The sequence below is a fragment of the Macaca mulatta genome, chromosome 2, assembly GCF_049350105.2.
Source record: "Macaca mulatta isolate MMU2019108-1 chromosome 2, T2T-MMU8v2.0, whole genome shotgun sequence".
NCBI lineage: Eukaryota > Metazoa > Chordata > Mammalia > Primates > Cercopithecidae > Macaca > Macaca mulatta.
The window spans coordinates 152,490,001-152,503,599 of NC_133407.1; the positions used below are offsets into that span (position 1 = coordinate 152,490,001).

Below are 13,599 nucleotides of genomic sequence, written 5' to 3' on the forward strand. Positions count from 1 at the left end.
ACCAAAACAAATATAAGTACCTTGTAGAGAGTTCAAGGTTGAGAGAAGAAAGGGGAAAAGACACACAGAAAACACCAGCCCTCCTCCTCATTCACACACATAGTAGTTACTGCTGTGTGACCAGTTATCCCAACCAACATTTAACACCGTAATACAACAGATACTTACTCTATGTCACGCAGTGTCTGAGGGCCAAGAGCCTGGGAGTGGTACAGCTAGGCGGTCTGGCTCAGGGTCTCAGGGGCTGCCTGTCCAGGCTACAGTGTCCTGCCACCGCTCTGTGGCTCTGGGCAGGAGGCCTCAGCTCCACATCACAGGAGCCCCTCCACGAGGTTGCTTGTGACATGCCACTCCCCAGCTCAGGGTATCAGGAGTGTGAGCGACAGCCCCTTAACCACACTTAACCTCAGAACTGACAGACCACTACTCTGCCACCAGCCACATAACCTGGCACTTGGGAGGGACCCTGGGAGGGACACTGGGTGCACTGGGAAGAAGGGAGAAGGGAGGGAGGAAAGGAAGGGGAAAGGGAAAAGGGAAAAGGGAAAAGGAAGGAGAAAGGAAGAATGGGGGGATGGCAGGAGGAAGGAAGAAGGGAGCATGGGGACAGGTAAGAACTGTTAATGAGCCTGGCCGATGCCATGCTGAGCTCACCCATTCCAGTGAACCTGTGAAGCTTCTATTAACCTCATCTTACAGGCAAGGAAACTGAGACCAGGGGACGTAAGGGGACTTACCTGAGGCTTCCAGGCCATTAGGGAGAGAGCTGGCCCTTGATCCTGCTGCTGAGCTGTGCCGTCTGTGTTCCTGTCTGGGGTTGGGGGGAGGTGGGCGAGCCATGGGTGACCCGGCCCATTCTCCCTGCAGGAAGTGCGAGCGCACCACGTGCCACGACTTCCTGGAGTGCCAGAACTCACCGGCGCGCATCACACATTACCAGCTCAACTTCCAGACGGGCCTCCTGGTGCCTGCGCATATCTTCCGCATTGGCCCCGCGCCAGCCTTCACGGGGGACACCATCGCCCTGACCATCATCAAGGGCAACGAGGAGGGCTACTTTGGCACACGCAGGCTCAACGCCTACACGGGCGTGGTCTACCTGCAGCGGGCTGTGCTGGAGCCCCGGGACTTTGCCCTGGACGTGGAGATGAAGCTCTGGCGGCAGGGCTCTGTCACCACTTTCCTGGCCAAGATGCACATCTTCTTCACCACCTTTGCCCTGTGAGGTGCCAGCACCGGCCACCTGCGGGTGCGACGCAGCCCAGGGCTCACACTGCGTGGGAGGGACTGGGTCACTATTGTGGTTTTTACTATAACTTTGTAAATTAACTTAATTTTGCTGACTTGACTCCTGTGGGCTTCTGGACCCCTCCTTTGCCCCGCAGGAGGAAGTTCCGTGGCAGATGGTGCGTTCCCACGTAGGCACCAAGTGGAAGCTTGCGGGGTGGGCCACGGCCATGGCAGGTGCCCTGTGGGTGAGGCTGGGTGATGACCTGAGGACCAGGGACACGGGACCACATTGGGGCTCTTGGACTCCTCGGATGACCCATCCCCGAAGTTGACATTCCATTTCATGTTCCACTGTGATTCTTTTCTTTTTTAAAAAATCATTTTAAAGTTTTTTGTTTAATTATAAAGTAGTACATCTACATTGTAAAAAAAAAAAGTTCAACTAGTATGAAAAGGTTATAAAGTAACAGAGGAAAACGCCTCTTGGTCCCTTTACTTTTGTAAAGTGTTCGGAGTTTGACAACCTTGTCCAGATGTCACAGGGCTCTATGGCCTGGCCAGCATGTCAGTTCATTGATCAAGACCTTGGTGTCCTTCTCAAATAACAAGGCCCAAACCTGGAGTTCACTTTGGGGTGAGGGCACCCCAGTGTGAGCAGCCACTGACCGGGCCCTTTATTCTGCTTTTACTACTTCAGCTTTCCCTCCTCCTTCCTCCTCCATCCTCCATCCTCCCTCCTCCCCCTCCCTCCTCCCTCCTCTGCCTTCCCTAATGGGGACCTCCGCTGCCAGCCTGTCACTTGGATGTCATCCAGAACTTGGCCCCTGTTGCTGAGCTGTCAGGTCAGGCAGTAGACCTGGGCAGGAGCCTGAAGGAACCTGGGAAACTGAGGCCCTGAGAACGGAAGGGATGTGCCCCCAGCCCACAGCAAGCATCAGAGCACACGGGACCCAGCTCTGAGGACCCTGCTCGGGCTCCATAGGTCTAGAGTTAAATATAGGGGGCAGCAGCCAGCACTTTTAAAGTGACGTAGAATAGAGCAGATGAGATGTGGTGCTTCACACCCTGTAAAGAGAAGAACTGCTTCACCAAACCACAGCGCGTGTCTGTGCGTGTGGCGTGTGTACCTACGTGTGGGCACGCCAGCTCTGGCTTGTGGTAGAAAGTGTTTCTCACTGTGGGTGGAAGGAAGCAGCCCTGTCGGGCGCGTTGGGGAGCACACACCCTGTGTGAAGGGGGCGGCTACGCTTGGCTCCAGCAACGGCCGCCTTCTGGGCATGTGGCCCGGGATGGCCAGATGTTCTTGTTCCTCAACACAAGCTCTCCCAGTGTTAAGAGGTGGCAACTGGTTCAAGCTTCTAAAGAACAGGTGTTTGGGAGCCTCTTGCCAGAAGCCTGCGGTGGGGGCCCTCTGTCCCTGCTCCTCTCCAGCCCCCATCCCCAAGGGTGCAGCAGAAGCTAGGTCTTCCTTGTCCCTGGCCTGGCTGTCTCTGTTCCTTCTATTTTGCTGATTTTCAGAAAAACTAGATCCAGCACCTTTCGGTGCACAGTCCCCACCAGCAGAAGCCAGTAGGCGACAGGCTCCATTCAAGAGAACAGGCAGGTTAGGGACACCTCTGGCTGGCAGCAGCCATTCCTGCTCCTACCCAGCCCCAGTTACTCCTTCTGGGACCTCAGGCAAGTGACTTCACCTCCCTGGGCCTCACTGGTCTCCCCTGTGAAGAGGGGCACCAGCTGTTCTTCCTGCACAGGCCATTGAGCCAATAAAATGAACTTGGCACCCAGCACATCCCTGCGGAGGCTCTTGGAGAACAACTTCTCTTCTGACTTTAGAGTTTCTAAGGTGATTCTGGAATTCCATGCCTGCAAGTTTGGCAAACTGCAGCTTTAGGGAATAGCCCCTATGAGACTACCCTCACTGCAGACACCAGAGACAAGCTCAGGCATCCCCAGGACCACCCTCACGGCGGAGCAATGGGCTACAGATTTGGGGGTCCTTACGTCCACCCTCAGGCTCGTTAATTCACCTGTGTGACTCAGACAGCTCATGGTGAAAGGAAGCAGGTTAAAGTCATTGATGAGGCCTGGAGCAGAGTCCAGGAGAGCCCAGTCACAGAGCTCCCGTGTCCTCAGGATGCAGCACACACAATAGTGCTGAGCAGGTGCCTTTGGGGTCCAGGTGTGTCTGGGAGCTTGACCACATGGCTGTCAGTGTGGCTGGCCCTAAGTCTCCAGTCCCTCACAGAGGTCAGAACTGAGGCAGCAAAGTCCCTGGAAACACTGGTACTCCAGTGACAGCCACGATGTTCTGGGGGCCGAGAGCTCACTCTGCAGGCCACCCCCGGCCCCAGCCCCAGCGTTCTCGAAGTGGAATAGTCACGTTTGTCTGGGCAGCTCCTTTAGCATTGCCTGCTTCCTGCCTTGCTGCAGGGCTGCCTGTGCCTACGATGCATGTAAAAAGAACCGCTGCATGCCAGCGTTAGCCCAGGGTTGGCTCCACCCAGCTCTTCCACAGATGTCATTATTGTTGCTATATCCTGAGGAGGCTGGAACTCAGGGTTTCAATACATCTGCAATCACCATCAACATTATAACCTTACCAACAGGGCCAGGTGGGACCATATTGCAGTTTGCTGGATATCACCTAAAAAGGAAGACCAGAGTCCCACTCAGTCATAGCAGTTTATCTAGTCCATCACCACGTCAGACCAGCAGATGTCCTCCAGGGCCAGGCCACTCAGGTTTGCAGGCTGCCATTTGACCTTGTCAAGTTCCAAAAGCAGAGGCGGCCTTGGCGTCACCCTTTCAGGCATCTGGTGTAGTTGAGCTAAGAGATAATGTCCTCCACACCCCTCTTAAGGTAGTACTGTAATGTAGGATTCACCTAAAATTGGATTTCCCGGCCAGGCGCGATGGCTCACACCTATAATCCCAGCACTTTGGGAGGCCAAAGTGGGCGGATCACCTGAAGTTGGGAGTTCAAGACCAGGCTGACCAACATGGAGAAACCCTGTCTCTACCAAAAATACAAAATTAGCTGGGCATGGTGGCCCATGCCTATAATCCCAGCTACTCGGGAGGCTGAGGCAGGATAATTGCTTGAACCAGGGAGGCAGAGGTTGCGGGTGAGCCGAGATTGTGCCATTGCACTCCAGCCTGGGCAACAAGAGTGAAACACTCTGTCTCAAAAAAAAAAAAAAAAAAAAAAAAAAAAAAAAAAAAAGAATTTCCCTCACCACATAACCCATGTATTCGTTCCTTTACCCTCAGCTCCAGTTCCCCCTTTTCTCCATTTGTATTCAGGTATTTCCACTTTTAGAAGGTCCAGGAGGTTCGGCCATGCTGCTGGGCTAGATTGTCAGAAGCAACGCCAGCCTAGCAAGTGCCTCCCTGACAGTCCACTCCGGTTGGTGTAGGATGGGGTTTCACAGGTGTAGAAAGTGGGCTGTCTCCACCACCAGGCAATATGCCTGCCTCACGAGCCGCCCTGATTTTTCTGGATGGGGTGAAGGCACCATCTGCCCCGTCAGCCCTCAGGAGCTCTGGCATGCAGCTTTAGAGCTAGAGGTGCACCCTCCTGCCTAGGAGTCATTGCTACTTCAGCACTTGCGGCTGCAGCCCTGGTCCTGGGGCCACTGCAGCAGATAGGAAAGGAGGAAGGTGAGGTGATGTGGAGAAGAAAGAAAAAAAGCAGTCTTACCACAACCTCCCTTCCCCAGTTCTCTTAGAAAAGGTATAGGAGGCCAGGTGCAGTGGCTCACACCTGTAATCCCAACACTTTGGGAGGCCATGGCAGGTGGATCACTTGAGGTCAGGAGTTCGAGACCAGCCTGGCCAATATGGTGAAACCCCGTCTCTATTAAAATACAAAAAAAAAAAAAAAATTTAGCTGGGTGTGGTGGTGCACATCTGTAATCCCAGCTACTTGGGAGGCTGGGGCAGGAGAATCACTTGAACCCAGGAGGTGGAGGTTGCAGTGAGCTGAGATCGTGCAACTATACTCCAGCCTGGGTGACAGAGTAAGACTCGAAAAAATAAAACAAAACACAACAAAAGCAGAAAAGAAAAGGCGTAGGGCACTATCTAGTGAGGACCCTCTCCTGGCCCCTCTCATGTTTGGGGTGGACACACACTTGTGATGGCATGCAGGTCACTCTTTCCTGCCCCACCATCTCTGTTTGAGACAACCAGTATCAATTACATGTTCCGGTTCTCTGTCCAACCTTATGCCAAGGATGAGGGTGCTCTCTCTGCCCCTTGTTGGACATTTGGGGCTGTAAAGTGTGTCCCTTGGTCCAGAGAAGTGTGAGTGGGCAGTGCAAATTGGTGCACTGTCTCCCATCGTCACACTTTTATAGTACCTCGAGCGTCTGCCGCCAGGGAAGCAAAGCCCAGGCGAGAGTCAGTGTCTCGCCTTTCCCCGTCAGGGCCCTTTGGTGGCCTCCTGGGGCTTCTGTTTGGTTTGTCCTGCCGGCTTAATGCAGGGCCTTCCCTCGTGGGACTCTGCACAGCCATCAGCAGTCTCTGTCTCTGTCTGTTGGCAGACAGAACAGTTCTTACGAACTGTGCCTTGGGGGTGCAATAGGAATGTGTCTAGGCTCATCTGCAGCCCCAATGTCCACTCATTCCGTGGACCCAGGGGGCCACCCCAAATGAGCATACCAGGACACTTACTTGCCATCCCAATCACTTCTTGATCTTGGAAGGGGGCGTCCTTTGATGGGCATCAACATGTCCCTTTTTAACGCACCCCTCAGATTCCCAGGGTGATTCTGCAGGGCCATGCTCCACACGGGTATCCCTTTAATAGGCCAGGTTTCCGCTGCCCTCCTGCCTGACCATAGGGTCTGACAGGGTCACCCATGAATCAGTAAAAACATAAACACACGACTGAACAGCAAGCAGTCCCTCCCACCGAGCTGATTCATTTCCACCTTCTTCCACAGGAGGGCTGGCCTTCCAAACCATGCTGTCCGCATACCTTGGAACTGCCATCCATACACACTGGCCAGTCAAGAGCTCTCACAGAGCATCAGCCAAGTGACAGTAGGATCTGCCAGCTCCTCGGGTGCTTCCAAAGTTGGCCCTAGGGGAAAGCCTGCCTGCTCGTGAGTACGCCAAGTACCTCTTTGCATCCCCAGGCAGCACATTCCTGCACAAAGCATTTCCATTTTATTAAGAAACTCTGGGGCCAGGCATGATGGCTCACACCTGTAACCAAGTCGGGCGGATCGCCTGAGCTCAGGAGTTTGAGACCAGCCCAGACAACATGGCAAAAACCGATTTCTACGAAAAATGCAAAAATTAGCCAGGTATGGTGGCACATGCCGGTAGTCGCAGGTACTTGGGAGGCTGAGGTGGGAGGATGGCTTGAGTCCAAGAGGCGGAGGTTGCAGTGAGCTGAGATGGCACCACTGCACTCCAACCTGGGTGACAGAGGCAGACCTTGTCTCAAAAAAAAAAAAAAAAAAAAAAAGGAAACTCTGGGTGTTGCCTTCCCCATTAGGGCATTAGGGTATTTCTTTGACATTGTCCAGAACATTATATGTATTTCAGATTTTTAAAACGATTATTTTATAGGCTTCAGTCATAAGGGTGGCCTCAGTCAAAGTCCAATCATTGTCTCTCAGATGAAAATTTTCTTTCTTTTTTTTTTTTTTTTTTTGAGACGGAGTCTCGCTTTGTCGCCCAGGCTGGAGTGCAGTGGCCGGATCTCAGCTCCGACTCCCGGGTTTACGCCATTCTCCTGCCTCAGCCTCCCGAGTAACCTGGACTACAGGCGCCCCCCACCTTGCCCGGCTAATTTTTTGTATTTTTAGTAGAGGCGGAGTTTCACGGTGTTAGCCAGGATGGTCTCGATCTCCTGACCTCGTGATCCGCCCGCCTCAGCCTCCCAAAGTGCTGGGATTACAGGCGTGAGCCATCGCGCGTGGCCCTCAGATGAAAATTTTCTAGTCCCAAATCCCGGCGGTCACCCCTGGGCGGCACTAACAGGCTTTGCCAGAAAGCCCCATCTGTGTAGGGACTCCAGGGCTTTTGGGGGTAGTTTTATGGGAAGGAGTTGCAATATTCCCGGATGTGGAGTGTGTACCCTTCAAAGTCTGAATCAGCTGACCAGATGCCAGTCCTCAATCACTATTGCCAGAAGGGCAGGTTTACCCGCCTTCTATTTTACAGCAATCGGTGGGAGAAGCATTCCCCAGCCAGACCATCTCCATCCCCAGCATATGCTCTGATAAAGCAGGTGCAGCCACCTCACAGAGAGTTTGTTCTAACATTCCAGTTTTCACCTAAGTATCCACCTTAATTCCATCAACCATCACATTTCTAAATGCTCCCCATTGACCAAGAGCTCCATTTGGGCTTCACTGACAGGGTCTGGAATCACAGAGTAGGGGCTCCCATAGACGGAGTCTGTTCTCCTCCCCAGGCCATTTTACCCACCCGTGTGTGTACGGCTTTGGGTCCCCAGCTAGGGGGTGGGCCAAAGGACTCAGGCTTTCTCCTGGTTAGATTGCGAGACCACTGCCTCAGGCAACTCGAGATCAGAATTCTCACTGTCATTTTAGGCCTCTCAGGTTTTAAAAATCCTCCGAACTAGAATGAATAAAGCAGATTTTTGTAGGGCCTTTTCACACTGGGCGGCCGGCAGGATCCATCCAGCTTCTGTGAATGCTGCATTGAGACTGTTGTTTTGTCCCCATCAATATCCACTTTATTCATCGTATTTCTTTTTTTTTTTTTTTTTTTTTTTTTTTTTGAGACGGAGTCTCGCTCTGCCGCCCAGGCTGGAGTGCAGTGGCCAGATCTCGGCTCACTGCAAGCTCCACATCCCGGGTTCACGCCATTCTCCTGCCTCAGCCTCCCGAGTATCTGGGACTACAGGCGCCCGCCACCTCGCCCGGCTAGTTTTTTGTATTTTTTAGTAGAGACGGGGTTTCACAGTGTCAGCCAGGATGGTCTCGATCTCCTGACCTCATGATCCGCCCGTCTCGGCCTCCCAAAGTGCTGGGATTACAGGCTTGAGCCACCGCGCCCGGCCTCATCGTATTTCTTAACACCTGCTTAAAAGCTTCCACCCTGCTGGGATGTCCCTTGACTGTCTCCTCGGTCCTACCCCTTTGTTTTGTCCATGCTCTTATGAAAACCTTTACTATCTGTTGTCTTGGCACCTTTTCCCTTTGGAGGAGACTCTGAGGCCAGTAGCCACACTTTGGGTCAACTGACTGGACCCTAGCCCAGCATCGGAATCTACCCCACACATCCCTTGGGTAGGGCCTCAGGCTAGAGGCTGTGGTCCAGGCTGACCAGAACCTTGGCTCAGCACCACGGTCCCCTCCCACACTTACCCTTACTTACCTTTTAACCACTGCAGATAACAATAACCAAGGGATTTCACATTTTCCCTTTTTGTTGTTTCTTTGCATTTCCTTATACTCTAGTGAGCCAACTGCTTAGGAGTTGGATCCATCATTTCTAAATTCCATTGGTAACTTTTACCTTAAAAAATTGATTGTATTGGTTCTACTTGCAAGTGTATTTGAAAAAAAAAAAAAAAAGACAAAAAATGTGATTGCAGCACAGCCACCACCAGGAATGAAAGTTTCCTCAGCTCCTACCCTTTTACTCTTCCCAAACCACATGTTCCAGTGAGTCAGGATTGGTCTAGAAAGCCCCAGTTCTGACACCAACTGTAAGGAGTTCAGCAAATGATGGAGTTGAAGGAAGCAGTCCCCACCAGACTGCCCTCTCTTCAGGCACCAGCCGAGACTGGTGTTTCCAGGATCACCCTCCCTTCAGACCAATTGGTGACATAGTCAGAGGTCCCCATAACCACCCTAAAGGTACAATAATTCACTTGAATGACTCAGAGAAAAGTATAGCGCTCAGGAAAGTGGTATACTTATTACAATTTTATTATAGTGAAAGCATACAGATCCAAGCCAGCCAAGGGGAGAGACAAAGAGAGCAGAGTCCAGGAAGGGTCCAAACGTGGAGTTTCTGGTTGTCCCAGATGGCGTGACCTCCTCCCAGACATGATGAATGATAATACACAAAGAAGATAAACAACCAAGGAGGTTTATTTGAGCCTTTGGTATCCAGAGTTTTTACTGGAGGTCGTTGGTGATTGGGGCACAGATATTCCCCAGCACAAGGTGGCAGCACAATAGCTAAAGATGGCACCAGTGGTGGCCCAGGAATTCTCACAGGGAATGCTGGTAGAGGGAATGCTGTGGCTGGGAATGCTGATGCAGGCATGGGAAAAATTTGAGGGAATGATGACTACAAAAATAGAGGAATCGGACGGCTGAGTTGCACTGCCCTGCAGAGGGATGAGAGAGTCTGAGCTGTGAGTAGGAGGTTGGCGGCTAAGTGGAAGGCAGACGGCCTGTGGCAGCTCACAAAGTGGCACCTGTCTCCTGAAGGGGAAGGGCAGGCAGAGCTGAGTGGCAGGCCGAAGACCTGATTGTGAATTTTCTGTTGAACATAATAAAAAATGTCCAGCTGGATGCAGTGAAAAGCAGGGAAGGGCATGCCAGCCCAAGGGAAGAGCATGTGCAAAGCTTCTGAAGTGGAGAAGCCTGATCTGCCTGGAAGGACTGGATGAGGGATGAGGGTGGAGGGGGTGGGGTGAGGCAGGGTCAGCAAGCCACCACAAGCCTCCACCAGGGCTCTGAGCAGATCCCCAGAGCACTGGGAGCAGCTGAAGCACGGGCAGTGGTGACAGCCTTGGATCTGCGTTTCCCCACACTGCTGTGGCTGTAGTCTGGAGAACGGATGACAAGGGAGGCCATGCTGGAGCTGATCCCTCTGGGGATATTGGGATGCTGTGGCGTGGGGTCCTGGGATGCCAGTCTTATCACTTGGGCTGCATCTCACGTCTGGGACCCTCTCTTATCTCAGGGACAAGATAGTGACTCACCCATCTCAGACTGGACAAGCCTGGTGGATCCATCTCAGCTACAGCAGCGACATTCACACCCATGTTCATGATTTCTGGCCCCCCGCATTTGTTCTGCTCTCATGGCCCTGAGGAGGGGTGTGTGGAATGGAGCACAGGCCCCCAGGCCCCAGACATACTCACATGTGTTAGTCCCACAAGGTCAGGGCAGCACCCAGTTTACCTGCTGGCCTCCCCTGCCAGGGCCTTTCTGCTGCCTGTGGGGCCTGCACCTGGGTCAGCCTGCCTGTCCTCTCTGGGCATGGCCAGCCTGGGACCAGCTAGAGATACGCACACCATGATGGGTGGGTCTGTGCGACTGACTGCCCCACCATCGGGGCATGCAGAGGGCATGTGGGGAGTGCCTGGGGCCCCTGGCCTTCCTGTTGGGCTGGTTTTGGAGAGCTAGGGGGTGAGGGCTGGCACTCACCCACACCACTGTCCCTGGGGGCTGTGTCAATATCCCCATCCCTGCCCCCCAGGCCTCCATCCTAACACCTTCATTGTGTATCTCTGTGCTGAAAATTGGTTTAGAAAATGGGTACTGTGGTGTGGTGAGCATGTATTTTTTAAAATAAAGTTTTAGTTTTAGAATAGTTTTTGATTTCTAGAAAAGGTGCAAAGATAATTCTGAGTAGTCCCCCACCCAATTCCCTCTACTGTTAACACCTTACATTACTATATGTGCACAGTGAGGTGTCAATCAATATTGATATGTTCTTAACTAAAGTCCATCCTTTATTTAGCTTTCCTTTGCTTTTATTTAATGTCCTTTTTTCGGTCCCAGGACCTCCTCTGGGATATACATTATGGTTTCTTAGACTAGCTCTGGGATTTTGCTTTTGTTTTGAGATGGGGGCCTCTCTCTGTTGCCCAGGCTGGTCTTGAACTCCTGGTCTCAAGCAATCTTTTCTCACTTTAGCCTTCCAAAGTGCTGGGACTACAGGTACATGCCGCCGTGCATGTACCCTGGTTTTGACGATTTTGACAGTTGAGGAGGACTGGCCAGGTACATTGTAGGATGCCCACTACTGGGCTTTGTCTGACGCTTTTCTCATGATTAGACTGGGATTGTGGGTCTGGGGAGGATGATCACAGAGGTAAAGTGCCCTGATCAGCCCATCCAATGGGGAGGGCAGCTGCTGTCAACTGGCACGTCCCCTGTGATGCTGGCGTTGCCCGCCTGGCTGAGGTCGTGCTGGTTGGGTCTCTCCACCGTGGATTTCTCTTCCTCCTCACCTGCTGCAGTGCGCTCCTTGGTGCACATATTTGCAGTTGCTCCACAGCGTGGTGTTACAGGTGCCACTGGCTCCCTGATTGTGTAGTCAGCAGTGTTAAGTGTTCCTTGCTGTTGCCACACGTCTTGTCTGTTGCTGGCGCCTGCTCCGGAGTCCTCCGAGGGGCACCCCACACTTCCCCTGGGATCATGTGTCCAGGCTGCTCCCAGGTACCCACCCCACAAACTGCTGCAGAGAAGGGGGCCCATTTGTGGACTTCCCTGGACACGCAACCAAGGAGCGAGCTGCTGATCATGGATGTCTGTGCTACAGTCTTGACCCCATTTTATCAGGCTGCCCTCCAGAAAACCTGTGCCTCCCTGTCCATCAGCCCACTTCCTGCTATGTGCCAAGTGGAGGGGCATGCCGCGCTTGCTTGCCGGCTGTGCCGCACACGTGTGCTAAGGGTTCTGCTTTCTCTGAGTCACTGAGCTACACCCAAAACCAGCGTCCCATCCTGTGGGCTGTAGGCTCAAGTGGGTCATTGCTTGGCTTGGGCACAATATCTAGAAAAGTTTTGAGCCAACATGTCAACACTGAGGAATTTCACGTGCACTTTTAGGTTTTGGGCTTCTCTGGAAACCCCAAGCTACTTCTTTCTTATGGTTCCCAAGGTAAATCTGTTCTTCTCAGCGTTTTTCTTTCTTTCTTTTTTTCTTTTTTTAAAAATTTATTATTATTATTATACTTTAAGTTCTAGGGTACATGTGCATAACGTGCAGGTTTGTTACATATGTATACTTGTGCCATGTTGGTGTGCTGCACCCATCAACTCGTCATTTACATCAGGTATAAGCAGTTTTCATTTGGAAGACCCTGTGGCCCCACAGGACCTTATGGCTTCTGCAAAATAGACTGGGACCATTGCAAAGCCCTTTGTCCAGGCAGAGCTTTTCCCGCGAAGGGCCGGGCAGCCTGGCTGGAGGCAGTGAGCACCCATCGCAGGAGGTGTGAGAGCGGCCCCAGCAGATCCTGGGTGTGGGATGGGACCACTGACATTCCCCTGGTTTAGTTTCCACAACTTTATGAGACAGGCATTCTCCTCGCCTGCTGCTCGGCAAGCTGGTGGGACAGAAGCGCCGGGTCCAGCTTTGTGGATGAGTTTTGACGCAGTTGCGGGGCAACAGTGCCCCCTCGTGGCTGCAGCCCCAGCCTGGCCGCTCTGCCTGCAACGAATGGAGGGGTGGATTTGGACAAGTGGCATGGGGGAAAGGTGTTTCTGACTGCAGGAAGGGCTGCAAGGCTTTCCCACGGCCAGTGTGGCTGGAGGGAAGGGTGTGGTGGGAGCAGAGGCCAGAGGTCTGTGGGGACCAAGTGGGGAGAGGATAGGATGCTGAGTGAGGGGTGGTCCTTGAGGGAATTTGGGCAGAGTGGCCACCCCTCCCTTGAACAGCAGGTCTGTCCATGACCCCAAGGTCTCCCTGGGGTCTGCTCCTCTGACCCCTTCCTAAGATCAAGGGATTCCCACCCACAGGAATCTTCCTGCAAACAGATTTGTGGGCTGGGCTGGCCTGGCCTGCTCTGCCATGGATGGAACCATTGTTGATAGCTAGGGGCTTTAATGATGGAACTGTGGGCAAAATGCACCCCCCAAGAGAATGGAGGTGACCCAGTTCCACCAGCATCTACTGGCAGCCCCTGCCGTGTTCCAGGCCCTGTGCTGGCAGGCTCTGCGTTGCTCAGATCCTGTTCCCACTACAACCTGGAGAGAGGGCTCCCAGCCCCAGCTACAGAGGTGGATACTGAGGTTCAGAGAGAGTGTATAACGTGCTTAGGGCCACACAGGGATTCAACTCTGCGAGGGAAACCTCATTGCTCAGGAGAATGAGAAGAAAAGCCACAGACTAGGAGAAAATATTTGCAAAGGACATAGCTGATAAATGACTATTATCCAGAATCTACAAATAACTCTTAACACTCAACAATAGGAAAACAACCCAATTAAAAAGCAGGCAGAAGATCTAAACAGACACCTCATTCAACAAGATACACAGATGGCAAATAAGCATGTGAAAGATGCTCCACATCATATGTCATTAAGGAACTGCAAATTAAACCAGCCGTGAGATACTGCCACACACCTACTGGAGTGGCTCATATGCAAAGCACCAACACACCAAATGCTGGCGAGGATGTGGAGCAACAGGAACT

At 52.5% G+C, this 13,599-nt stretch overlaps 1 protein-coding gene across 26 annotated transcripts in view; it reads left to right on the forward strand.

Moving 5' to 3' along the window:
* The window catches only part of FBLN2 (fibulin 2), a 111,173-nt gene extending 109,466 nt beyond the window's left edge, over positions 1–1,707 (forward strand). For 24 of the 26 annotated variants that reach the window (XR_013414209.1, XR_013414206.1, XR_013414207.1 and 21 more), the window contains one exon: positions 868–1,707. Coding sequence is in view for 19 of the 26 variants with exons in the window: in XM_077993492.1 (XP_077849618.1) it covers positions 868–1,225 (358 nt within the window). In the remaining 7 variants the exon portion in view is untranslated. Of the gene's footprint in view, positions 1–836 lie in introns of all 26 variants that reach the window. The other 2 variants (XM_077993508.1, XM_077993507.1) reach the window with 1 other exon arrangement.
* Positions 1,708–13,599: the final 11,892 nt, after the last annotated feature.